At 35.6% G+C, this 27,811-nt stretch overlaps 2 protein-coding genes and 1 pseudogene across 4 annotated transcripts; 2 read left to right on the top strand and 1 right to left on the bottom strand.

The window, feature by feature from the left end:
* Positions 1-1,516: 1,516 nt before the first annotated feature.
* Positions 1,517-11,115, top strand: LOC114276162 (AT-hook motif nuclear-localized protein 10). Of its 2 annotated transcripts, none has more exons than XM_028217943.2 (6): positions 1,517-1,762; positions 2,327-2,808; positions 4,172-4,224; positions 7,042-7,173; positions 7,688-7,849; positions 10,464-11,115. In XM_028217943.2, exons 2-6 carry the CDS (start codon positions 2,343-2,345, stop codon positions 10,710-10,712), a joined length of 1,062 nt encoding a protein of 353 aa, XP_028073744.2. In that variant the 5' UTR covers positions 1,517-1,762; positions 2,327-2,342; the 3' UTR covers positions 10,713-11,115. The 2 variants fall into 2 exon arrangements, with proteins under 2 accessions (XP_028073744.2, XP_028073746.2); XM_028217945.2 differs by lacking the exon at positions 1,517-1,762 and adding an exon at positions 1,784-1,983.
* A 1,135-nt stretch (positions 11,116-12,250) lies between these two features.
* LOC114276161 (uncharacterized) lies at positions 12,251-16,628 on the bottom strand. Of its 2 annotated transcripts, none has more exons than XM_028217942.2 (5): positions 16,344-16,628; positions 15,289-15,631; positions 14,175-14,443; positions 13,614-13,810; positions 12,251-12,895 (listed from the first exon to the last, which is right to left on the bottom strand). In XM_028217942.2, exons 1-5 carry the CDS (start codon positions 16,531-16,533, stop codon positions 12,461-12,463), a joined length of 1,434 nt encoding a protein of 477 aa, XP_028073743.2. In that variant the 5' UTR covers positions 16,534-16,628; the 3' UTR covers positions 12,251-12,460. The 2 variants fall into 2 exon arrangements, with proteins under 2 accessions (XP_028073743.2, XP_082778561.1); XM_082922435.1 differs by having other exon boundaries at positions 14,385-14,443.
* Positions 16,629-19,904: 3,276 nt separating this feature from the next.
* On the top strand, positions 19,905-22,332 carry LOC114276180 (increased DNA methylation 3-like; annotated as a pseudogene).
* The last annotated feature ends 5,479 nt before the right edge of the window (positions 22,333-27,811 follow it).

The following is a 27,811-nucleotide window of genomic DNA, read 5'->3' as shown; positions in this document are numbered from 1 at the left end:
TTCGTATCTTGATTGGAAAATTATTTCAAAATATTTGATTTTCGTATCTTAATTTGTAAACAATTTCTAAAGACTACTATTTGCGAGGTTATGGTATTTATGTTATGTGTATTATATTATTTCAATCAGATATTTGTGGTTCGGGGTACTATGACACTCACCAATGTATTAGGTGTTATCCACAAATTAATGGTAGGAGTGCTGACTTGAACTTTTATAAGGTGCTACAGACTCTACAAATTTTAATATGTAGAGTACAAATTACAATTACATTTTAATCTCAATATTATTTACACCGTGCCTTTAGACACGAGCATACACTAGTATATATATATATATATATATATATATATATTACAAAAGAAATCATCCTTTATTATTTTAAAGGAATAATTGTTCCAAAGAAAATTTAGAAAATAATTATTTTATTCTATTCCATTTCATTTTATATTTTTCCAATGAACCAAATAAAAAAACACATAAATAAAATCTAAAATTAACACTAAAAAAGTTAATTTATTTAAGAAATTTTAGTTTTTTTATTTAAAAATATTTTCTAATGATTATTTAAAAAGATGAAAATGTGTGTGTGTTTTTTACGAGAAATAAGTTTGACAAATAAATTAAATCTTATTTAATAAAATTAATTCGTTCAATCATAAAATGATTTTTAAGGCCTAGGTTAAATGGTGGGGCCAAGCAAAGGCAAGTTTTGTTTGAATTTCACACCAAGCAACGATAAGTCAGACTTAAATACTTGGTGTATTATTAAAATTAAGAATCTCATTAGTGAGTTTTCTAAATACATTAGTTTTTAAAAATTTAAATAATTGTATATTTTGATTCATATAAAAAACATATAAATTAAAAAAATATTTGAGTTTTTTTTCCCCACATTTTTAGTGATTTTTTTTTGATATTTTAATTATTATTCTATTTTTAAAATAGATTAAAAGTAAAATATTTATAAAAAAAATAAAAAAAATCAAATATTAAAAATTGCTTGATTTGATTTTTCAAAAATTGTTTTTAAATTAATTTTTATTAATTTTTAATATTTTTTAAATGTATCTAATCAAGATACATCTAAAAAGTAAAATAAATTGATTAAAATATTAAAAAATTATTATATTTTTTAAGTATATTTAGATTAAAAGTATTTAAAAAATAAAAAATTTACATCAAATATTAAAAAAGTTTACATAAAAAAATACAAAAAATAAAATATTCAAGTTTTAGAAAAACAAAAATAACAAAACAAGATGATTTATGTTTTCTTTTTTGGATATTTATTAAAATTTTATTTTATTTTATTTTTTTGCAAAATATATATTTTGGATGCATTAAAAAATTGACTAAAATATGAAAAATTCACAATCAATGACCTAGTAAAATAGTTATGAAAAAATTAAATTAAAAAATATGAAAATTAAAAATTTTAAACATAAAATCAAAGGAAAAGTATTTTCAGAGTTTTTTTTATTAAAAAAAAAATAATAATAAATGTCTGGGCCGTAGGAGAGAAGTCGGGAAAAAAAAGTAGAATCGCGTTGTTAAAAAACAAAAGAAAAAAAAACAGAAAAGGAAAATAAAATAATAAGCAAATTAAGTAAGTATTTATTACAATTCTCAACATTTCTTTACAAAAAGCCTCCCTGAGAGCCTTTTCCGTATCCATTCCCTAACCCTAGAAATTCATTCTCTTCTTCCCTTTCGATTACTTTGCTTCTTTGCAGCTTCACAAAATTTTCCCTATTTATTGGTAAGCAATTCACATTTTTCTGGAATTTTTCTGTGATTTTCCTATTTTTGTTGCATTTTCTGGCTATTTTTTTATATACGCTGTAAATCTCGAAAAATAAAAAAATTTCAAAACTGATCGTCCAAGTGCGATTAATTTCTGTGCTTTGTCTGGGAATTTTTTGCACCGTCTGTTGAAAATTTTGAAATTAATCTGCACATTTATATAATTTTTTTTGGGGGGTAAGTAGCAAAGTCCGCGACTTTCCAGGTTTCTTTCAGTGAAATTAGGGTTTTATTTTTTATGATTTCGTTTACTAGATTTTAGTTAGATTTTTTCGCTAGATTTGAGGCAAAGATTGGATTTCTAGGGTTTCTTTCGCTTTAGACATTTTCGAACAGAACTTATTACTTAGGGTTTTAATCTTCAGTAACTTACACATTTCCGGTGAAGTTATTGAGTGAAGTGTGTCTTAATTTATTTTTATTTTTTTTGTCTGAAAAAGAAATTTGAAACTCGTTTGAAATTCAAACTGTTTATATTTTTTATTTACTGACGATCTGAAAATCTACGACTTTGAATCAGTGTAATTTCGGAAAAAATGTCGGGATCTGAGACAGGAGTGATGACGAGTAGAGAACCGTTCGCGATCGGAGTTCAAACTTCACCGCATATGATACAGAACATGCGTCTAGCCTATGGTACTGACGGAACAGCCGTATACAAACCCGTCGCCGGCAGCCCTCCGGCGTACCAGTCCGCCGTGAGTGGCGGTGGCGGCAATGGCGAGGGTCAGGCAGTGATGCCGCATAATCTAAACATGAATGTGATGGGGAGCGACCCTTCTATGAAGAAGAAGAGAGGGAGGCCAAGAAAGTACGGCCCCGATGGCGCCATGTCATTGTCCGTGGTGACGCCTCCGCCTCCTACCACCGTCCCTCAGTCTACTACAGGGACGTTCTCTCCTCCAGCTCCGGCAGGAGGATTGGGTTCACCTTCTTCATCATCGAAGAAGGCTAGAGGTCGACCACCTGGATCAAGCAAGAAGCAACAAATTGAAGCTCTGGGTGAAACTACTAATATTACTATTATACTTATTTTTCATTGAGTTCGTTGTTATTATCTTGCATCACGGGCTGGAATATTGAATGTTTTCTGATGCTGTTGGGCTATAAATATTATGCAAATAGTTATTTTGACCATTCTCTTATAATTTGATTGTGTGACCTGTAATTGTAGGTTATTTTATTTTATTTATTTATTTCATGTTAAAAAGTGCTTAATCAGTTTCGGTTCTATTAATTTGATTATCCGATCCCTGGTTTTTTTTACCTTTTGTGTGTGTGTTAAAAGTTTTTTTTTAATTAGATTGGGTTGTAATGGGAAATGAATTGCTTATTATTGTCTATATAACTATATGTGTGTGTGTGTGTGTGTGTGTGTGTGTGTGTGTGTGTGTGTGTGTGTGTGTGTGTGTGTGTGATATATTGATAATGGGTGGAGTTTATAAGTGGAGCGGAGTGGAGTGGAGAGTGTGTAAATCTGAATAGGAACGCACTGTGGTTATTTTAGAACTTTGGGTCTGCTGGGTCTGATTCCAGATTCTTTGATTCTAGATTCTTATGCATGATCAAATTACATATTTGCCCTTTTATGTTTTGCATTTGTGCTGTTTGTCTCTGTTGGTTGTTCAATTCTTTGTTGTCATGCAAAAAAGAGTGGTAGTATCCTTTTCAACTACCATAAAAACCAGAACATTTGCATTACCAAAAGAGGGAGGAGGCTTTTTTATGCACAGAGATTTTAGACTAGAATTTGAATCTAAATTATTGTTTTAATTTTTCTTTTGTTGTGTATTTATTATTTATTTTTTCAGAAACAAAGGACCAAGAGAGACTTGGTATTTATGCTGTATCATTAGTCAATGGATTACACAGTTGCTGTATTGTAAATATTTCACTTCAATTGAAGGATACTATTTTGGGAGAAATTGCGTAAAGTAGCTTTAAAATTAGGAATATTTTTGTTTTCCAATTATCTTAAATGTATTTCTATATTTTCTTGTAATTGGGCTAGTTGGCAAGCACTAATTATTTTTTTAATTACAAAACGTGCAATTTTCTCAGTTTTCCATTTTGTTATAATTAGAAAAAAGAAATTTGCCTTTGATTTGGTCCATTACAAAGCTCTTTTGCTTTTGTGGATGTATTCATGTAAATAAGCATACATGTGAAGTTTTCTTCTTCTTCCTTTTTTCTTTTTATTTCTGAGGTGGATTTTTTAGCAAAAAATCAAATTCTATTCTTTGCCTTCTATTTTGACAGTTCAATCTTTGAGATTTCATGCTGCATTTCTGCCATGCACACTCATACATACATAATCACATATACATTTTAACTGTAAATTTCTGACGGAGGCTTTTGCTTGCAGGATCAGCAGGGGTTGGATTTACACCGCATATTATGACTGTGAAAGCTGGAGAGGTTTCTCTTTCCCTTTTATATTCTTGATTAATGCAATCAAACATAAATTTGTGTTTTTTTTTTCCTTCCTTTTTTGCAGTCGGCAATTTATTATACCTCTAAGTTAGATTATGAGTTATAAAATTTATAAAAAGGGGGTCAAACAGACCTGTTTCTATTGTGGGACTTGTATCTCTATTTATTTATAACATTCATGCCATGTAAGTAGCAGCTCCTTTTAGAAGTTATTTGCTTGTTTGTTTGGTTTTATCCAAGAAAATCATCACCTTTGTGCTGGTTTTCTGTCATAATCGTTTATTTTTTGGGGTTTCTTTTTTTTGTTTCTGTTTTCCCCCCCTTTCGGTCTGTAGCAAAGTAGTTAAATATGCTCAATTGTGTCATTTATGTGGTAACGTAAACATGTCTAGTGAGTAGTTTATCAGACATAACTCCTGTGTTCTCATTTACTCTACTTATTCAGGTTTATTGATCATAGTGGGTATTAAAAATGCATATTTTTTTCGTATCAATGATTGCTTGGTTTGTTATGGGAAGCTCTCTCTTGAATATCAATATGGACATGACATAATTTCCAGGCAATTACTTTGATGTAGCTCTGTGTCATTGTGCATGGTCAAAAAAAAGCAAAAAGAGTCTGCTTTCATTTTTGTTTAGCTTGTAGGATATCATGTGCAATATGTTATATGTCAAGGTTTAAGTGCAATCTGTGTGATCTTTGAAGCTGCAAGGTCCTGTACTCATTCTCTAATTTTATTTATTATGTTTTCCCAGAGTGCTAAATGCATCTTACATCTTTTTGTCAATATAAATGTTATATTAGTAAATGAGTTCCTAGTTTTTTCTCATATCTTTTCTTGTTAACCAAAAATAAAAATATTTGAAATAAATTTAATAAAAGAAAAATCGTGAAAGGGAGATAGAGAAGGCCTACTTCAATGGGGAAGTCCTCTTGTTGGTTCACATTGAGGGGAATCAGGCCTCCATAACAAAAGTTAATAGGTAAGAATATTCAACATATCTTAGTCATCAACAAATGTTGTTTATATACAGTAAACTTTTAACTGACACGACCCAGGAAAACAACCTAACCCACTCTAAATTCTACTAATTTATTAAATATATAATATTTATTTATAAAATATTGTATGTAACTAAATACAAGCCTATCGCTTTTAGCTTAGTTATAATTGAGAAAAAATTGGTTAGTTATGTCATAGATCACCTATATTAATGCTTTTGAAAACATAATTACATGGATTTATGAAGAACCTGATGTAGAAAAATGCATCCATTATTGCAATTATTAGCGTTAAATTACCTTGATATAAAAAGATCTAGATTTTCCAGCCTTCTTTGGGAAAAATAAAACATGCAACTACAAATTGTCAATGTCTTCAAAATTAAGCACAACTTTTTTGGACTGTACTTTACTTTCCAATTGGATTTTTTGGATGCTTGTTGTGTCCTATTCCTGAAATAGACTTAAATATCTTATTGATACATTAGCATGCATGTGTAATGTTTATTTCTTTTTGACATGTGAGCACCTAAGAAGCATAGACACAGACATGGACATAGTGAATTCAAAATATGATGACATGAACACAGTGGAGACACTTCAATAAAAACATATATATATATATATATATTAAATTAATATATAAGTTAATATTACGTCCATAAGCAATCAAAATTAACAAAAACTAACACTAATTCAATATAAAAAATAAACTAAGATATAAATAATTAATATAGATCATTCATAAAAAGACAAAAACGATAAGAGTTAACTTTAGACAAAGAGGTTATCATCTAGTGTATCATTAATTGATTACAATATATGCAAAAAGTAATAAACATTCAACATGTAACATTCATCAAAAGCACTAAAGAAGAGTGAGGGGAAAGAAAAAAAAAAAAACTGGTTGGCATGTCCCCAAAAAACAAATTAATAAAATAAAGGGACATGCCAACTGGCGTGTCACATATGTATCCCCCCCCACCCCCACCCCCACCCCCCAACCAAACACAACATGTATGTTGTGTCGCCTCCGCCTTGTCCCATGGCCCCTTGTCGTTTGACACCACTACAACACTTGTTTTGAAATAATATGTTCTTGTAGGCTTGTAGATATCTCTTTGTGGGCATTTTATTAGGGAGCTGCTATTCTCACTCCACTTTGCTCTAGATACGCTCTTTTCTTTATCCTTATTATACATAGAAGTGAGTGCATTTGGAGCAAAGTGGCGGGAGAATAGTAAGTATGTATAATAAGGACAAAGAAGGAAGTGTATTTGGGACAAAGTGGAGTGGGAATAGCGGCTCCCTTTTATTATTGCCTCATTAATGGTCCAATCTAATATTTTTACCATTTTTAGTTCATCTATGTCTTTGGTGGGCATTTTATATATAAGAGTTATACTTATGCCATTTTTTGTGCTCACCATAGCCATAGAAAGAACCACAAGCTTAGACTGAGGGAAGGGGGAAGTTGCTTCCAAGATAACATTTGTTGAGTACCACCTAATGTTTTGATTTGGTAAATTCTTTATTACTAATTATTTGAAGTGACCAAAGGAAGCTTTTGGTAATTTGTTAAATTTGGCATGTATTGTCAGCATAAATGTCAACACCAAACTTGCAGCCAATCCTTATTATATGTTGTAGTAGATGCTGAAAAATGAAATAATAGGCGGGATGATGATTTCAAGTATTGCCCAGTCCTGGTGCACCTACCAGAATTCCATACTAATTTGTATTATCCTATTCCTTTATCTTGGTAATATTCTAATTTTTTGAGTTATTTTTATTTTCAGGATGTGTCATCAAAGATAATGTCATTCTCTCAGAATGGTCCAAGGGCTGTTTGCATCCTTTCTGCAAATGGTGCCATATCCAATGTGACACTTCGCCAAGCGGCAACATCTGGTGGAACTGCAACATATGAGGTTTGTCTAATTGTCGCTCACTTTTTAAATGACCTTGCTTTACAATGATGTTGCAGTGGAATACAAACTTGTTCACTCTTCAGAAATAATTACGAGTTTGTATTAAATATCGTGAGTCCTGTATTCCAAGTATGTACTGAAGGAAAATACGGTGAATTTACAAAATTTTGAATCTAAACTATGTTTCTGTGCTAGTGATGCTATTTTGTTAAATGTTTATGAAGAATTGTCACCTGCAATAGGAAAATATAGCTGATGTCAAAACTAGTGATAAATTGTTGTTTATTGTTGAGTCATTCCGTTAGGAGAATCTACCATATGATTCAGTTAGTTTTGGAAGTGATCTCTTCATGCGGCTGTTTGACACTTGGTGTGACATACAGGTGCCACAATCCATTTGTTATCATTATGATGATTTTTGACACGTTTTCTGCTTGGATGGTAATCAATATATGTGTATATTTCAATAGTTAATAATATTTTACCATTTGATTGGTTTTATTTAATGATGCAGGGGCGATTCGATATTCTGTCACTGTGTGGTTCATTTCTGCTGACAGAGGTTGGTGGTCAGCGGAGCCGAACTGGTGGGCTGAGTGTCACATTAGCTGGACCAGATGGACGTGTTTTAGGTGGCTGTGTTGCAGGACTTCTTACTGCTGCAACCCCCGTTCAGGTTTGTCTGCTTCTCTAGCAAATCTTTTTCGTGTTTTGTAAACTGAGCACTCAACTTTAAAATTTATTATCTTGTGAAATTGATAAATAGATCAGTACTGGTGTTGGGGTGGCCAAGATATGGAACAATCTTAACTTTTTCCAGCTTAACTTCTCTCTCTCTCTCTCTCTCTCTCTCCCCCCCTTTCCCTTTTTCTGATTGGTATAATTGGGGAAATATATATGAGAAACAATCTTTACAGTGGCATCGGTGCCCGAGGCGGTACAACTCTCAACACAAAGTCCGTGTTTTACAGTCAGGTGAGTGAGTGACTGAAAGGTTTTCAGGTTTAAGCTCGCAACTTTACACCCTGCTTAATTCGTTGCAGTCTCACCAGGCTCCGTGCTCTGACAATTTGTGTCCATACTAAAACAAAACATAAATTTCTGGTGGATGTGATCTAGACACTTGCCTTATAGTTCATTATTGTTCTTTGACAATGATCCACTCTGGTACATACCTTTTTTAAATTTTTAAATTTTTTTTACCAATAGTAGGAGGGGGAAGTTGCATCACGCAACAGGTAAGACTCAAACCCAAACATCACCCCTGGCAAGGGAGCACCTCATCTACTGGCCCAATCCTTGGTCTTACTCTGGTACATACTTTATACAGTCAATTTTGAGAAAGTAAAGAGTCAGTATTGTAACTTCATTGTCCTAACTGTGGCATGAAAAACTCTCTTTCCCTTTCAATAGTTTAGCAAACTCCTAAACAGCCTTGCTAAGTTGGAACAATTAGAAATTCCAATTCATCGTCAAATGTGAAGCATGGCATGAATCTCTCGCTATTACAAATCCAGCAAGTTTGAGTTAAAAATTAGGCTGTCCTTTTGGAGTTGTTTTCAAGAATTCAGTGGTTCCTCTTGCACCAGATATTTTATATCACTGCTGCAAAAAACCACTATTACCATTTTCGAAAACATCTTTCCCTTTAGTTTCCAGCTGGACCAGCTAGCCCATTGCACCTTTTGATGAAAAAAAAGCTCACTATGCTTCAAAATGATGCAACACACTCATAGGTATACTCATTCCCTGGCAGCTGGCCATTGTTTGATGAGGTGATATTGTGCAGTTGCAACAACATTTTTTTGTATCCAAGGTTGCCTATGAAGCATAAATGCTTCTATTGGGGTGTTGCATTCATATCGGATACTAAGGGTGCATTTGGTATCACTTTTGTAAACTGTTTTCTGTTCTAGATTACAGAAGAAATGGAAAATGACATGGAAAACTTGTTTGGCAAACCATTTGTGACAACTGTGTTTGGATTTTTTTTTCTTCTATATTTTAGAACATCCCATTTTTAAGAAACACTTCTAACTTGTTTTTTGAATTTTTTTTTTATTTACACACAAAAATGAAAATTGGTGTTTTTTCAAATTTTCATTATTTATGTTTTTGGAAAATAAAAAATGCAAATAAAAATTAAAAATGGAAACAGAAACATCAAAATGAGAGTGATAACAAATAGACCCTATACTCCTCATGCATTCATGCCCCTTGTTTCATCATTGCATTCAAAGTTCAAAATCATATGAAGTTAATGGTATACCTCTATTCTAATCCAGTGTACCCCATGTTTTACAGATGAGCTGATTTAATTGTTGATTATTTTTTGTTTCTAGTTGGGGGAACGCATTAGATATTTACCTAAACCGGTAGGTCCCCATCCTTGGGTGTTGTAAGAAAATTGATTACAAAAGGGGAAATCAACGTCCACAATAAAATTACCTGTAATGTAAATGGATCATCATCTTGTCCCTCGTCCATTAACTTCAACAGTAGATATTTAATGGCAGGGGAGGTCCAGCTGCCTGAATCACAAACAACCTTTCAATTTACCCAATAAAGAGCTATAGTTTTCATATCAATATTCTGGAAAAAAATATTGTTTTCTGATTTACATACAAGTGTATTACATACATACAACTGCATGTTTATTGTTTTACTATTGATAATTTCCTCAAGGGTGATGATTGAGACCCCCTCCAATCACCACCCCCACCACCCCCACACACACGTGGCAGGTGGTGATTGGAGGAGAAGGGAGAAATGAAAAAAGAAAAAGAAAAAGTGACCAATCATGGGAAGAGGGGGTCAAGGGGGTGAGAAAAAAAGGGGGTCCAAGTCGTCATTGTTTCCTCAATACTATTTTTCTGAGAGTTTGTCATATCAGAGTTTCATTTTGTGTCATCGGTATACCACATTGAGAAGTCCATTCATACAAAGCACACCCATCCATTTGTTCTGCTTTTACAGCATGACAACTGATTTTTATTTTTTGTTTTATTTTCCTTGTAATTTATTGTATTATATATTTGCCTGTTGACTATCTTCGTCATTGATAGTTTAAGCCAGCTCCACCTTTTAAATACTTTCCATTACCTTTCAGATTTGCTGATTACATATAGATCTTGTATTTTCATTAATAAAGAAAAAGGCATTTTTATTGATCAATATTGGAAAAAAAAGGTTTGAAACACCCACTAGACATTTCTCAACCAAAGTTCCATTTTAACACACAGCTGTGTCTATCTAATGACACCTATAATAATGGGTTTCCTCCATTGTAGGTGATTATGGGCAGTTTCATCGCTGATGGTGGCAAGGAATCAAAGGCAGTAAATCAAATGGAACAGCTGTCAGCTCCATCAAAGCTTGCCCCAGTTGGTGGTGGTGGTGGTGCAACAGGTGCTACCAGCCCGCCATCGCATGGGACGCTCAGTGAATCATCTGGTGGACCTGGGAGCCCACTCAACCACAGCACAGGAGCTTACAACAACAGTAACCCCCAAGGCATGTCTACCATGCCATGGAGGTGATCTTTCTGTGGAGCTTGGCTTTCATTCACCCTTTGAGAGACCCCGTTTGTAAGTTAAGTGCGCGCATTGTGTAATTTTAGTGGTGCAGAATAAAGACAACTGGTGACTTGACTTTGCAGTGTGACCTTGGTCTTGTTAGGAGTAGCCAACCTTGTAGTGACAGTTGGTGCCCTTCTCCAATTGTGTTGATAAGTTATTAATTAGTTGTGTTAGTAAGGTTCTATAGAACAGCTCATGGTGATTGTAGTATGTCGGTGTTTTGGCTGTTGTAGTCTCTTTCTGTTCTTTTTAATTTATTTTTTGTTGAGAACAGTAGTCTCTGTTGTTGTCCATTAGATTTAAATGGTACCAAACTGTCTCCTTTGTTTTGTTTCTCCATTGATCAAGTTTTAGGTTTCCTTAATGATTCTAGCCCATTTCTCCAGGTAGTTTTTGCTTGGGTAATACTGTCGTAGTAAATTGCAGTTTCTTCATCCAAGATTTGTTGCAGAACTTGTGACCGTTTCAATGCCTTCTTGCTTTCCCAGTTGTTTGGGGTGGTACAGTTTGTCAGGGGTAATATTTAATGGAAGTATCTAAATGCATCACGGAAAAATTGTTGGATATCCTGTTCCTTTCGACACTCTCAAATTTAAATTTTGTTGATTTTTGTTTGATACATCCAAAATTAGTTTTCACCTTACCTTTACACACCCCCGACATATCCAGTCTGCCAATGCCACCTTCTCCCTCTGAGACTTGAACCCTAACCCCACTGTTGCCATTAGAGAGAGCCTTGAGGGGGAGAGATAGAATTGCACAGAAAGGAGAGAGAAGTCGATTTGCAAAAGGGGAGGTGAGTGCGACAAGGAGGGGAGTTGCACAGGTTGGGAGAAGGGGATAGGGTGGTGGTGGGTTGGGGAGGTGTCTGGTTGGTGCTGAACAGTGCCATGACAGGAAGATGTAGGAAGGGACTGGCTGGATTTGAGGAGGATTTTTTTGTCCTTTTTAATAATTTAACTTAGAGGATAAAATGATATTAAAGAGGAGTGATATTCAAACAAAATTTTCTCACAAAATTTAAGACAAGGATGATGTGATAATAAGATTCTTGTACTTAAATGATGGATATGTCAACTCCCAATAAATAGATATAAATGAGATTCCTCAAAAAACAAGACACAAACAAGATACATCATTTGTATGAAACTTTGAACACAAAATTTGTTAGTATAGAGCACTACTCTAAACAAAATTATGGAAGGTGGAATGTCCAATAATTTATTATTATTATTATTATTATTATTATTTTTAAAGGATGCATTTTGAGGCTCCCAGGTGTGCTTGCTCAAACTCGAATTCCAGCTCATTAATCCAATCTTGTTAACCCAGGCAAACAGCATGGTTTCTCAGTTTACAGCCCTGGGCTTGAGGTCCAAGAGATGAGCTGGGTCATGGCAAATTAGCAGAGGTAGATCTACTCTTTTTACATACCTGTTTTCTCAGCAATCAAAGTTCAAACTAGGTGGATTCACTTCGGGCTTTAGATACTCCCGCAGATCAAATCAAATCAAATCAAATCTCCTTTGATAGAGACACAGTGGTTGTTCATAGAAATAAAAAGATGATCTCTGATCACATTTTTCAACACTACCAAAAAAAATCTAAACCCTTAGCTGTGTCCTATTTTACTGCCTATGAAGGAACTGCCCTTATACAGTAGTAAATACAGCTGCTAAAAAGATTATATCAACAATAGATGCTCCAACTTACTTCCTGGCCCTCTTCAACAGGAAACGCAATGAAAAAACCCCAAGCGCAAGAGTCTGCCAAAACCAGCCTCTTGCATTCAAAGGATCCACTTTTTTTGCCAGATGCCACGCATACATAGCCTCTCCAATATGAGCTGCTGCAGCCAAAATGAACACCATTCTCATTACCCACATAGACCGGAAGAAGAAGAGACAGAAATCTCTTAAAAGCAACACAGGTCCGAAAGCTGGCCAATATGCAGCAATAAATAGCAAAGTCATTCCAATTACACTAAACATCCATGTATATATTGTAGGCCCATCCAAAATTCTCATTTTCCTCTCTTGAAAATATGATATGGTTGCGGCCATGCCCTCCCGAGGACTCACCATAGGGACATAGCCAAGCTCCTCCTTTGCTTTTAGGAAAGAGAAGTAATGAGTTACCCCAACCTGTCAAGAGATAAAACACACACACAAATATATCAGATATGGTTCAGTACAAAGTAGTGAAACTTGCAAAACCTAATAACAGATGTTAGAGAATGTTTCAGGTTTGTCTGGAAATGTGGATGTTGAGATGGGGTGAAAGGAATTACGGTAAACCATGTGGGAAGGTGCAGGATCAATTGCAACTAGGCCAAGTGAGAACTGCAGGAAACTGATGAGTGGCAATAGGACGTATGCATCAAAGTGACGATATGTTGCATTAACCACTTAAATTGAAACCAGTAGACGGGGATATAGATGACCCTTTATAAGATCCAAGTAGGAAGTGATTTTATGTTATGTTGCGTTGTGTAAGGATACTTTTGTACTTTGGACTGTACTACTATAATATATGGGAAAAAACCCTAATATAAGGGAGACAACCCTTCTCTCTGATTTATTTATTTTTTGGATTGACACTGGGGTGTCAGGATCAAAACCCGACTAATTCCTAGGGATGCACAGGCCCTCGGCAAGGAGTTTCCCGCAAGTGTTAATTCAAGAGTTTTTCCCTAGTCCGGTGACCCCAAGGAATTGTTAGTACCTAAGAGGTTTCGATCCCTGAACCTTGAAGGAAGCCTACCCCCAAGATCCAAGGTTTGTTGTTTTTGTACGCAGTAAGGAATGCTTTACAAGTCTACAATTATATTCAACCAGATTCCGAGGTAATTTAGAAGTGAACCTCGCGCACTTCAGTAGGAAGCATCAATGGTTGAGGAAGCCACCATCGGTTCAACCATGGATATAAGATAGTGTAGACCAACTGGAATATCCTTCCCAGAACAAGAGCATGAGAGACAGCTAATGACCGCTTTGGCAGGTCATACTCCAGGCTCTGGAGTAGCGGGCGGAGGAATTCAAAACTGTTAACTGGAGACCCTGTAAATCATTGGCTAATATTAAACCATTGCATGGAAAACAGTTAAATATTAAACACAGTTCACTCTAGTCACTAATCAGTTTTTCGCATTCAAGTAGTCCTTCCTTGGAATCAAGGGTTAATCAATAACTTTAATGGACAATACTATACAAACTAACAAATCTTACTAACTTTTCTCACAGATATGTGACACGCAGTCATAAGACTTCGGTATTTGAAATGGGACCCACTCAAATAATATAATAGGTACAAATAATGTGACTTTTTAAGTTTTGTTAGTTTGTATAGCATTACTCAACTTTAATAGCTCTAGTTGCCATGAAAAGAAGTAAAATATTTCTAAGCAAATGGATTGAATATTACCATCTGATATAAAGTATGGTTGACCAGCAGCTATTGGACGTCCTTCCCTCTGGGGAATGTCATCCAAGAGTCCCATGCTAGCCAATATTAGGGCTAGAACAAGGTTATCTATATAAACCCAGTCTGACTTCACTCTTTCTTCACCAATTTTGAATGGCAGCAGACCTAACTTTGAAAGATTTATAATTCGGGGGAGATGTCTCTCCTCACCTGGTCCATAGATAGCAGCCGGACGAATTGCGCATGTATAGAGATTTCCATTCTTCTTCCTACATAGCATAGAAACATCGTACATAAATCAGAACCTTACAAACTAGACGAGGTCAGGTCAAGCATTGAAATTCATGTGTAGATTCTCTTTCTCTAAAGGAGCAAAGAACTTGATACTGCAAATCTGAAAACGGAAGGATATTTTCATCAATCTGAGCTTGACTTTCTTATGCTATTTTCCAGATAACAAACAAAATTTTGAAAAGTGAGAATGCATAATTCTTCAATATAACCTAAATAAGTAAATTGAAGAAAGAAAACAACTAAGATGAAGTTCTCAACAGTCAACAATAATTTCCACGAATAAGTAGCGGTCTAGTAAGAACTGCATCTGAAACACTATTTCTTACTCAGATTGCTGGGATTTGCAGGATTAAAGAAGGGAATTCAATGAGTCATAAGAAAGTAGAATGACTTTTCTAAACAAAGGCAGTGTATTATAGATCTGCTTGAGGCAATGCACACCAGAATCATTTTTACACTGTTCAAGGTACTGCTTTATCATGTTTATTTAAGGTGTCTTGTTAGGATCACAAGTTATGCATACACTTTTAACCTCTATTTAATAGATCACAAAATTGTTCTCTATGCTACTTCTATAGTTCAAAAATATATTATGGAACATTTCATATTCATGTTAGTAGATGCTTGACACATACCAACCCATTTGCTAATACATAAAAGTGACAATTTATTTGTTTATTTATTTTTTAAACCAGTTGAAACTTGAAACCAAAAACAACAAGAGTCATAAAAATATAGTTAAAGAAGTGCGAAGCACACCTACTAAACAAGATATCAAAGACAGCCCGACTGGTGAACTTGTGAAAATAAAATTACTTACTTGAGAGGGCGCCCATTGCTCTTTAGAACTAACTGTTCAGCAATACATTTGCTGCGGCTGTATGGATCAACATAATCATCAAGAGGGAAATAAGGTAAGGTTTCATTGCCATTGACAATCTCCTTACCCCCAAACACAACGTTGTATGTGCTCACATAAACAAGCCTCTTAACCCCATGCTCAACACAAGCCTCCAAGACATGGCAAGTTCCGTTTATATTCACATCATCCACGCGGCCAAATTGGAGCATTTCTTTCCCAGACATGCCATATGAAGCAAGGTGAAAAACACAATCTGCGCCGCGTAACGCTTTTTGAACATCTTGTTTGCGGGTGACATCTCCTATCATTATACGAATTTGGTTAAGAAAGTTGCAGCTAATATGACTATGACTATGACTATGACTATCAATGGCAGTTAATATCATATTCATAGCAAAGGCAATCTAAGCAAATGTGTGTGAGATACAGTCATACAGCACATATTAGTTTTATTAAACAGATTCTGAAGCAATCATGTTTTGTAGATTCAAAACAGTGTGTGGACTATGTTATGAACTAAATATGCAAGAGAAGGAAGAAAATATTGCATCTGGCGGAAGCTTCCAAGTGCTTCATTTGGTTGCTGAGAAAGATGAGGAAAAGAAAAGAGCAACTTAAAAAAATTTTAATTTCACCACTCGGATCATCTGTTTCTGGGAAACAAAACAACACAATTTGCAAGATTCAAAAATTAATCTATTTATTTTATTTTCCTCATTTACAGAGTTACCAGAACAGACAATCCACTGGATCTCATTGAGGGGCAACAATCCATCTTTAACTTGACTAATTACTTTACTTGGATCACTATTCTAATACATGTATGTATGTATGTATATTTATATATATATATATAAATTAAAAATCCTACACAATGATCCTGAATCAAGTAATCAAAGAATTGTTCAGCAGAAACGGAACTCAAGATCCTGATTCATCATTTTCAGGGAAACAAAAAAAGAAAAGAAAAAAGAAAGAAGACCCGAGAGAGAGAGAGAGAGAGAGAGAGATGCCTGGGATGCAGTGGACTCCCTTGTTGAGGAGATGATGGGAGCAGGGAGAAGTGGTACGAAGGTCAAAGGTCCGAACTCGGTGAGCACCCCTTCTTAAGAGCTCCAAGCAAAGACTAGACCCAACAAATCCAAGCCCTCCGGTTACCACGAAGGTTTTACCCTCTATTCCCTCGTTCTCGCTCAAATGCATCTCTCTATCTCTTTCTCTCTCTCTCTAGCTCTCTGTCTTTCTGTTTTTGTTTCTGCAGAAAACAGGCCCTGTCTGCGAAGTGAAATATTATTTTTTTTTAGGTTAAAATTTAGAAGAATATAAAATAGATTAAAATGACCAATAAAATAAAGGAAAATGATTGAGAGCCCTAAAAAAGTTGCCCCTAATACCCCTAATTTCCAATTTTGGAAACTGTTTTTTTTTTTTTCTTTCTTTTTTCTTTTTTTTTTTTCTTTCTCTTTACCCGAAATGGAATTTCGAGCCATTCGGGGCTCTCCATTTCGGGCCCTTAATCACCGCCCTAAAATAAAATATCCCATTTAATTTATGATTATTTAATTTATTTTTTTTATAAATATTTTATTCAATTAGAAAAAATTTAATAATTTTTTAACATATAAAAATTTTAATCTATTAAAATAATTAAAAATTAAAATAACTTATTAAAATAATTAACTACCCGCTTCATAGTTTGTGGGACTGGATATTGATTCGCAATTCTTTGTTCACGGTCCGGCGTGAAATTGGAATGAGTCCAAACTCTAGGGAGGCTTTGGCCCCCAAATTATCATTTTTCTTGTAATTTTTGTTTTTCATTAATATACGTATTAAAAAGAAGAAGAAGTCCCCCACTCATGAGTTCGAATAGGCCCTTATGAAAATTAATCAAGGCCGGCCCAGCATGAGAGAGAAAATGGGCTTGAGTCAGATATTTGATCCACTTGTATTGTATGCCCTGTGTTCAATCATGCTTGAAAGTGGGCTAGGCCCATCAGGACACTCAGCACAAGGTCACTCACCGCTCCCTCGCTTACAACAATGGAGAGTTGTTCCACTACATACACGCTCTCGTTTCAGACTGCGGGCTTTGCGTTTCAGGAAATATGCTTTACTCATTTCGCTTCTAATCGATCATTCTCTCGCAGACTTCAATTGGTAAATCAATCTTTTTCGTTTTTTTTGTCACACATCTTTGTGTTCATGTGTGTAAACTGTCCATGCTAATTTGTAAATGCACAATGATTTAGCAAGTCTATGAAGTAGATAACAATAATAACAAAAAGAAAAACCACACAATTACATTGTGAAATGTGTGATTGTGATTTTTTTTCATCTAAAGTTTGAAAATCAAACTAAACCCACCAATACTTTATGACAAGAGTGGTTGAAGACAATCCAGATCGATTATACATTTGATTATTTGTAGAAGGTGATATATTGCATTCCCTTTTGGTGCATTGTTATTACAATAGGAGGTTGAGTTTTAACCACTTTAATTGGAAAATTGGGTGAAAATTTGGGAGAAATTACAAGAGGGTGTGCACTGTATGTAGAGTGTTTTGCAGATTTTGCATGCCTTGTCCTCCTCATGTATAGGAAAATTCACTTGTAACTTCATTGAATCATCAATTTGTGTTTTTTTTTTTTTTTTTTTGGATTCCCCCTTGACAGATGGGTCAATCTTGAAGTCAGTTTTAGTTAACTCCATAATAAATGAGAGAAGTCGGAAATTCTCAAACATGTTATTAATGAGATAGGCACTTGCGAATGTATAAAAGATCATGAGACAATGCTTGGTAGCTCAAATATAAGGTTGGCTTGAATGGCTCGAAATTCACCTAGCTGGTCGTCCAAGCAGATGTCTGGCCGGTTGTTCAGTGAGGAGGCTGATAGTTGACAAATGTGACAATCGCAGTAGACAATCTTTCACCCGGTCGTCCAAGCGGACGTCCGGCCAACACTCATTCGGGCCATTCGAGCCCCTCCAATTCGAGCTACCACGCTTTTTCCAAGATCATGTGAATTAGGTTATCCCTTTATTGAGTTGGAAAAATTGAAAGATCTTAGTAGTTGGTCATTTATTACATTATATGAGAATTAGTATGACATGTGAACATTATGTATCTTAATTCTTATGAACTGATATAAATATTTATGTGTATTGTATTGTATTTGTATATATATATGCTTCTTTTGAGAAAATATGTGTTTTCATTTAATGTACATTGTAAGTGCAAAAGTGGTTCTTTTCAAATGTAACAATACCATTGTTAAAAACTTAATACTTCATTGGTGTATGATCATGTATTTTTTGTACTATACCGGTTTTTCATTTATTTTATTTTACTGTGGTTAGCAGCACATATTATTATTATTTTGCTCATTATGCTTTTCTGTGCACAAATGATAGTAAAACATGATTGACTATTAAAATCTCCAGTGGTTTTGATTATATTTTAAATAAACTATTTCCATATCTTGAACCTAACCTAATTGCTCCAAGTCATTAAAACTTCCCTATTTCTTTCGGTATTTGCGTACCCATGTCATGATGCAGTGGAGGGAATGGAGGTTGTTTTTGTTTGTTCCCTTTTCCTAATTCTTTGAACTACTAGTTTTCTTTTTAGTATATGTTAGTCAACAAAATTTGAAAGTTCTTCTCTATATGGTTCAAATTTTTGTTGTTGGAGATGAGTTTCTCTTGTTTAATACCTAAGAAGTATGGACACTTCTAAGAAGTTGACGTATCCATGTCGTGTCCATATCGAAGATCGACACTCTTTGGACACTCATAGGACACGTGTTCGACACTCTTTAAAACATGTCTTATTTTAATTTTTTTTTTTAAAGACCTGAACACTCTTTGGACACTTGGAGAATACACGTGTCAATCGCTTAAACACACATGTCTATCGATTAGACACATGTAAAACTAATTATAAGTTTGAACAAAACAACTTAACATACAATAATAAAACAAAACCCATATAAATTTATAAGAATTAGTGTCATATTACATTTTTGTATTATCTTTGAATGATATATTTATCAGCAATGATTGAGGGCCACAATTTTTGTTGCTCAAATGGCTCGAAATTGCTAAAACGACGTCGTTTTGACAATTTTGAGCCATTTGAGCCACAAAAATTGTGGCCCTCAAACATTTTCCTATATTTATATATATAGCATATAATAAATATATAAAATTATATATCTCATGAGTGTCCCTCATGTGTCGTGGTTAGTATTTTTTGAAAATTAACGTATCGGCGTATCCGTGTCGTGTCACGTGTCTGTGTCCATACTTCTTAGTTTAATATTAAGTTTTGGCTAGGGACTGGGTTCTTTATCTATATTTTGGTTCTTTTACTTTGGCCCAAGATTTTGTTGATTGTTATTATCCATGATCAACTTAATTTTATGTGAAAGAGGCTAGCCTTGAAAGGTTAAACGCTTAGCTGTGAGATATAATTTCAAGTTAAACTCTCGGAATTCCAAATTCATAACACTTTCACCAGAGATTTAGAGAAGAAGGTTAAGGCGGTTATATGAACAAGTTGTGGAAGACAATGGAAGGAAAAGATTCACATGCAAATGGAAACTCATCGGCAAAGTTTCAAGATGAAATGGAAAAGGGCAGTATTGTGATCCTTTTGAAATGTCACTGGTCCCAAGTACAGGCAATTTGGATGGGCCCTTCATGATGCCCCTTTTGTTGGTTCCAAATGCGTCACAGTCTAATTCAAAGGCATCTGTTATCTTGACTGGAACAGCTACAAGAGGGGGAACTGTACTAGCTGTTGGAGTTGTGGACATTGGTGTTAGCAAATCTGCCTATTTTTTTCAAGTTGCTCTGCCTGGGATCAGAAAGGATCCTGGTTTGTTTCTCTCTTTTTCTTAAATTTTTGCTATATTTATAGAGAAGTTATGATAATATTAATTGTCGTACTATTTAATAGTCCTTGCTTACCAACAAGGCAACTCCTTTAAGTTACAGGGGATTAAAAACCCAAGTTTTTCTTAATGCTGAACTGGGTCAAAAAGATTTTGTTGCATCTAAGAATGTGAAGACATGATCTTTCTATCCAGTGCAAGGAATCCAAGGTATTGGGCTACCCTGTGTGTTTTTGCATCTTCTGGCAGAAATATTTTTATGCTGTTGAAGTATCTATGTCATTTGGGCACGAGTCTGATTCCTGGAGACAACCATGTACACCTGACACTTTAATCTAGTGCATTTAACGTAATTGCAACTGATGCCTGTAGCAATATAATAGCAATTTTCTCTTGGATAGTGTTTCCTTTCCCTTGCCTTGTTCTAAGTTTTTTAAAAACTTAAAATATTGCCTATTTGGCAAGCAAGACGGCCTTTTTTCTTTTTCTAAGCATAAATTTATTACCAAAATCACCTTAAAGGGGCGAAAACCCTATATAAAAACCGAAGCCTAGAAACTAAACTTCTGTGTGCATATACAAATCACTTATAAAACTGCTCTCAAGACAAAACCAAGAAAGGACAAAACCTATGAGGAAGTAGGACGTCGTATACTACATAAACTTACATACATGCCAACAAATCTAGGCATGAGCATGGCCAGATATTTAAAGGACTATAAGCACGTTATTTTTTATGGTATGGAACTGCATGTTACACAGACCACCAAAACATCTTGTAAGGATGAATATACAGCAGCCTAGGCTTACTATTCTGCATAAAACTACATATCTGCCAAACATGTTATTTAGATTGATAAGACTGTGTAAGGAACCCTCTCGACTCTACCGGAAAAAAATCTGCAAAGAAGGTGGTAAGAACACTATGCTGCACCACAAGGTTTACAATTGTTGGATGAAAAATGGCACTGCCAGTTAATGGATCTGCATTCTTGGAAATTATGGAGGCTACTAATTAGTTATGGGTTTCGTTTTTATTTTTTATGACAGGCATTATCTAGACAACCTTTATAGAAAGAGAATCACAAGGTTTGTCTCCAACGTGTGGTCAACTTGTTTTCTAAAATTTTGTAATGGAATCTAAAAATAGGATAGTTTGAAATTATTTGCTCAGTATGTACTTAGGTTTGGATAATTTCCTAAAGGCCATCAGTATTTTTCAGATGCAGAATAGAAGTGCTGGAGTTATCTAGACAACCTTTATAGAAAGAGATTCACGAGATTCGTCTCCAGCATGTGGTCAATTTGTTTACTAAAATTTCGTAGTGGAATCTATAAATAGGAGAGATTGAAATTATTTGTTGAGAACATACTTTGGTGCAATTATGTATGTCTTGAGAGTCAATAAACAATTGCTTTATGGTGCATTTATGCTTAGTTTATCTTTCAGAACGTACTTTGGTGCATTTACGTATGCCTTGAGAGTGGATAAACAATTGCTTTATGGTGCATTTATCCTTAGTTTATCTTTGTTTTTGCATTAGACCATTTAAATTTAGTTAATAACTATGACTACTCTTTTGCTTCAAGAAACATGTACACACATGGTATGCATGATCTTCTATTTTTAGTCTTTCACGAGTTAAAACCAAAATCTATCTTGCATTTGGGATAATGTAATTGTATTTCATTTGAGTGATCTAAAAAATCTTTTTCTTTGCTCTTTTGGTGGCTTTCTTTACGAGACTCTCTGTTTACTTCTAAGAACTTGATAGCATCTGTTCTAGCAGGTCAGTTCAGCTGTGAGATTGAACGTGATGGAAAGGACCATGTACGGGGTGTGACGTCAACTGGTGGAAAAACTGTTTTGAGACATTCCCGTATTTATGAAATGAAATTTCAGCAACAATGCCCACCCGGACCATTCACACTTTCTTTCAGTCTGCTAGGACCTGTTGATCCAAGGCTTTTTTCACCACACTTCAGATCTGATGGTATTCTTGAAGCCGTCGTCCTGAAATACGAGTAATGTTGGAAAATTTGGTTTATAAGACTTATTTTGGGTAAACTTTGAGCCCAAAATAGAGTGGGCCCCAAACGTCTTTTGGGGTGGGTCCAAAGAGGTGACGTGTTCCTTGCCGCGTGGCCAGTCACATGGTGAAGGCGGTTCGCCAAAACCATTTATGAGTGAATGAAAAGTTGACGTCATTTTCGGGTTTGTGGAATGGACATTTAAAGATTTAAATGTGGGTTTCCTTAAAATGGGTTGTCCCACATTGAAACTTTAATAGAGTTTTTTTTGTGTATATAAGCTCTAGACTACAACCCTTGGGTTGGGCCCCAAGGAGCACCCCAAGTTTGTAGAAGGGAGGAGTTATGAACAAATGAAACTTTAGCCCAAACGACCACACGCGCGTGCCGCCGGTCCGGCCGAGCCAAGCCTTGTGCGATTGTGGGTCGATTCTGACATTAATTTTTTGGATAAAATTTATTTGAATTTTTTTCAGAAATTCTTAATGAAATTAAATTCCAATTTTGTGTCAAAATTGAAATTAATTTTCTGTCCATATATTACCAACTTCAGTCCGTATTTTCAACAGATTAAATTCAGAAATTCTTAATGAAATTAAATTCCAATTTTGTGTCAAAATTGAAATTAATTTTCTGTCCATATATTACTGTTGGCTTTTTTGGCTTTCGAATGTTATTATTGTAATTGCGAGCGTGCCAACAAGGATCAATCAGTCCTCACAGAAAATTAATTGCTAACCAATTATCAGACGATTGTGTTTTAGTTCTTTCAGCCTCAATGAAGAGGACTTTTACTGGTGGCTTGATTTAGGAGAATTAAGCAAAATAACAATTAAATGAAGAACAGTTGAAGTATTTCATTAAAAATGAAAAACTTACAATGATCCAAACTCAGCCTCGTAGAGGTTTACAGCAACAATCTACTTGAAACTACTCATATGAACGACGTGCAGTGCAGGAATTTAAAGTACATGAAAATGAAAGACTAGAAATGTAAAACTGGAAAGGAAAATAAGTATAATAAGACTGGTTTTTTGGATCTGAGTCTGGGGATTTTTTTCTGGGTCTTCTCTGCTATTTATACTTCTCAAGGATGACCATCAAATTGTATTTCTAACCGTCGAACTGCTCCTCCATGATCGCTGATTATGTTGCCTTACAATTAGCCCCACTGTGCCATCATTTGCAGTTAGGCTTCCCTCATAAATTTGAATTTAAATGTGAGTAACCATTGAAGCCACATCACCTTGCATCTCTTTGTTGATCCACCGCTACTCAGATCTCGTAATAACCAATACTAGCTGCCACGTGTACGATCAGGATCGAAGACTTGAATAGTCTTCCTGTATTACCCTTATTCTGTCACGCGTCGAATTGTAATTGGCTTGTACAAAATATGTAGCCAACATTATCCCCCGCACTAATATACCCAATACTTGGTGATATTAGTGGATCAAGGTTTTTTTTTTTTATCCACGTCTTAGAACGTGCATGGGCTTTGCATTCTTCCAGAAATGCAACTGTCATTCATTATCTGCATTAAACTCTCCTCCAATCTTTTGAACATCCCTACCACCTTAGTATTCGAACAGACTGATACATTTCTTGTGGCCGAATCAATTTTCTCCTCCATTGATCGAGCACACGAAGAGTCATCTGATGATATTGTTCCTCCTCGAAAGAACCTCCATGCATTAATTAGCCACCTTTACCCACCTTTCTATATCTAGGTCATGGATGCCTTTGCAAATTATCAACCTTTAGACTACGAACACATTGCCCTTAATCCTTTGATTCAGAAACTTACAAATATGGACATGGGAAATTCTTCTTCTGACTCACCCTTGGACTATGAACAAACTGCTCTCAATCCTTTGATTCAGAAAGTCACAAATATGGACATGGGAAGTTCTTCTTCACAACCCTCTGCATGGGATAAGGCTGCAGCTTCTTTTTCCTCTGGGGCTTCTGACTGGACAAGTTGGTCAAAACCTGAGGTCTGTGATTTAAGGGAGTGAATCAACCATCACTTTGTCGAGTTTACTAACCCTTTAGAGTTCCCTTCTTATACGCGAAGCTCGGTGGTCTACCCTTACGTACTTATCGACCGTCGACGCAGTTTGGAGGAGAATCTACTTGTAGCATGGTACACATCCTCCATGCCTACAAAGATAGTGCACACTGCCCGACGCTCCGAAGAGGCACAAGGGTACAATCCGTTGTTCTTAGCTCAGAAGGCAAAGCTTTGCTCTTCTGACTGGCGTGATTATATTAATGCCCTTGTTCCTTCTGCCTTTGCTCCTCCTCCTGAAGTGGAGGCTTCCATACCTTCTCCTCCGCCAACTCCTTGCTGGACAGAGAGACTGAGGCTTGTTCTCTCTGAGGATAAGGTCTTTCCTCCTTACAAGCCTCCACCTTTTTCTACTCCAGCTGAGCGGAAGCAAGCCCAATTCCTGCTTGCAGCCTTCTCTCACTTGCCTTTCAGTGTTCTTGAGGACGAAGTCCCTCTTAAGAACCTTCAATGGGCTTGTGATATTCTGACTCGGCGTCACGTCCTCAATCCCCTCGCCCAAGCAGAGCTTCACATGTTTTTGGATTAACTTCCATTACTTCTCCACTGGCATCGGACCCCTATAGCCACCATTCAATCTTTGGACCAACTCTCGTCCCTTCGAGTTCATGCCCAGTATGAAGCAGAGAACTTCATTGAAGAATTCAAAAATTTCAAGAATAAAGATTCTACGTACTAGGATGACTTGGATACAGACAAGTTGGAACAAAGATTGAGAGAAACAGCATTCGCAATAAAGGCTGAAGAGCTCTTCTATGAAGTGAGAACACATCAACTTATGCAGCCAATCCTTGAAGAAATAGAGGATAGAATAAAGAAAGAACAGAAATTCATTGATCATAACTGGACCAAATTTCACGATCTTATTATTTATTATATTTCCTACTTTTATGAGCTTGAATTTGTACCCAAAGAGGGCTGTTCAATGTAATTGCTTTTGCTTTAATAAAACTAAGACTTTTCTTTGTTTGGCATTGTTTCATCTTGTCTCCATTTGTCTTTGAAAGCAAATTCAGGACTCCGAACTGGACAATCTTATCCTTCGAATCTGGACTCAATCGTTTTAAATGAAACACTGAAAAAGCCAATATGAACTTTTCCAATTTATGGAATAAAGTTTGACAGTTTTTTTTTGCTGATTTTCATTTAGAATCAATGCTTCGAATTTTAACAAACTTACCCCTTAAAGCTTGTTTTAATCGTAACCAACATATGGTCATGATTAGTATGATCAATCAATTTTAAATTGACCTTCTTTCCTTCGAACAATAGTCCATACTTTCAAAAGATATGAAAGCTCCTTTTGAGGGCTGCACTGTTTTAGTTCGAAAAGACAACCTCTTTATGTATATATATATATATATATATATATAAACCAACTAATGGTTTTGATGTTTGGAACATCAATTTCCATCCTTAAGGGGTCTCAAGTTTTGCTTCGAAGGACATTACTCTCATTTCAGAAACCTAAAACAAGTCTTTAATCCCTTTGAAGTAAACAAATACTTGAGCCTTCTTACATCCTTGGGTATGGAATGTGCTTCGAAGTCGACTTCTATGCTTCGAAGCCGTTATTTTTTGACCTTTGGCGCCAAAATCTGGTTTCGAAGCCAAATATTTTACTTCGAAGCTGGTATCAACATCTGGGATGTGTTTTTTCCTCCAAAAGTGTCAATATTGAAGGAAACTCTTCGTATTTGTACTTTTAATACTTAACGAATTACGCGATACATTTTCCGGACACACAGGTTTTTATTTTTTTATTTTTAAAACCCTTTTACTTCTTGTTTTGAAATCACTTGCTCGTTTAACACACAAACCCTTTATCTTTACTGACTCTCTACTCCCTTTCCTAACTTTGTCTTCTGAGAAAGCTTTCAATCAATGGCTTTTTCTTCATTGAAAGTACCAGTTGTAGAGCGCGCGAGCCCGTCTGTGACCTTAAAAAGGATCATTGAGGCAGAATGTAAAAAGTACAAGGTCGGTGAGAAAAACACCATCGATGGACCTATTTTCATCCATCGACGTTATGAGCAACAGGACTATGTGCTTGGGCCTATCTTCAAGGAGATTCTTACTGAGCTTCCAGCGTTATATCCACGTCTAGAAGACCACTGTCTCCTTTACGAAGGTGGTCTTGACTGGGGAACCTGGAGGATGAATCGTCCCCACCGATGCTGGCCCACGGTGAGACCGGAGTGGTAAGAATGGTACGATCGGGTTGTCCCTGCTAGGACTTTGGACCTTCAAGAGCTTTGCCTTCTCAATGCCCTTCGACTATCCAGATTTACCATCTCAGAGGACCCTTTCCTAATTCCTGCTACCTTTTGCTTCTAGAATTCTGCTTTTAATTTTTTCCAATTCAGATGTGGGATGATGGCCCATATTGTTCTTGATATTTGCCATCTATTAGGATTATCTCCCATTGGTACCCCCATTGGACCAGATTATCCTGACTTACCCGTCCCACTATTAAGGCTTCATATTCAGCTCGATTATTCGAATAGGTAATCTCATCCACCCTGAAACCATGTGTGGTTTCTACCCCTTGTGGTGATTTAATCACTATACCAATTCCAATTAGGCCATTGGCTCTTGATCCATCGAACCACATTTGCCATGGCTCAACACTAGCCATACCAAGTTCCATTATTTCTTGGCTTTCTATTTGAGATGGATGGTCTGCCAAAAAATTAGCTAAAACTTGTCCTTTTACTGCCTTTCGGGGAACATATTCTAAATGAAATTCTGATAAGGCTAGTATCCATTTGCTAATTCTTCCTCTCAACATAGGTCTAGATAACATATACTTAACCAAATCCGTGGTTGCAATTACCAAGACAGTTGTAGGCAAAAGATAATATCTTAATTTCATTGCAGCAAAATACAATGCAAGGCACAGCTTTTCTACAGCTGAGTATTTACATTCACAGGAATTTAAAAACCTACTAAGGTAATAAACAGCTTGCTCCTTACTTTCTTCATTGTCTTGGGCTAAGAAAGCTCCCAATGAATCCTCTGCTGCAGCTATGTATAACTTCAAGGGCTTCTCACCTTTTTGTGGCATCAGCACTAGAGGGTTGGCCAAGTAGGCTTTGATTCCTTCGAAAGCAATTTGATACTCTGCTGTCCACACAAATTCTTCTTCATCTTTTAGCCTTAACAAGGAAGAAAAGACTTTAGTTTTCCCTGTTAGAAATGAATCTTCGAAGAAAATTAACCTGTCCAAGGAACTTTTGTAATTCTTTCTTACTTGATGGATGTCTGGCTTCAATAATGGCTTTGGCTTTATTCTGATCAATCTGTATTCCTTTCTGGTGTACTACATAGCCCAAGAAGTTTCCAGATGATACGCCAAAAGCACATTTAAGAGGATTGAGTTTCAACTTGAACTTTCTCATTCTCTCAAAAGCTGCTTCTAAGTGAAACAGATGCTCCTCCATAGATTGGGATTTAACTACAATGTCATCAATATAACAG

This window comes from Camellia sinensis, chromosome 3, assembly GCF_055761805.1.
Source record: "Camellia sinensis isolate YWXY chromosome 3, ASM5576180v1, whole genome shotgun sequence".
NCBI lineage: Eukaryota > Viridiplantae > Streptophyta > Magnoliopsida > Ericales > Theaceae > Camellia > Camellia sinensis.
Note: the sequence above shows the minus strand (reverse complement) of the source record. Positions and strands in the feature narration are given on the sequence as shown.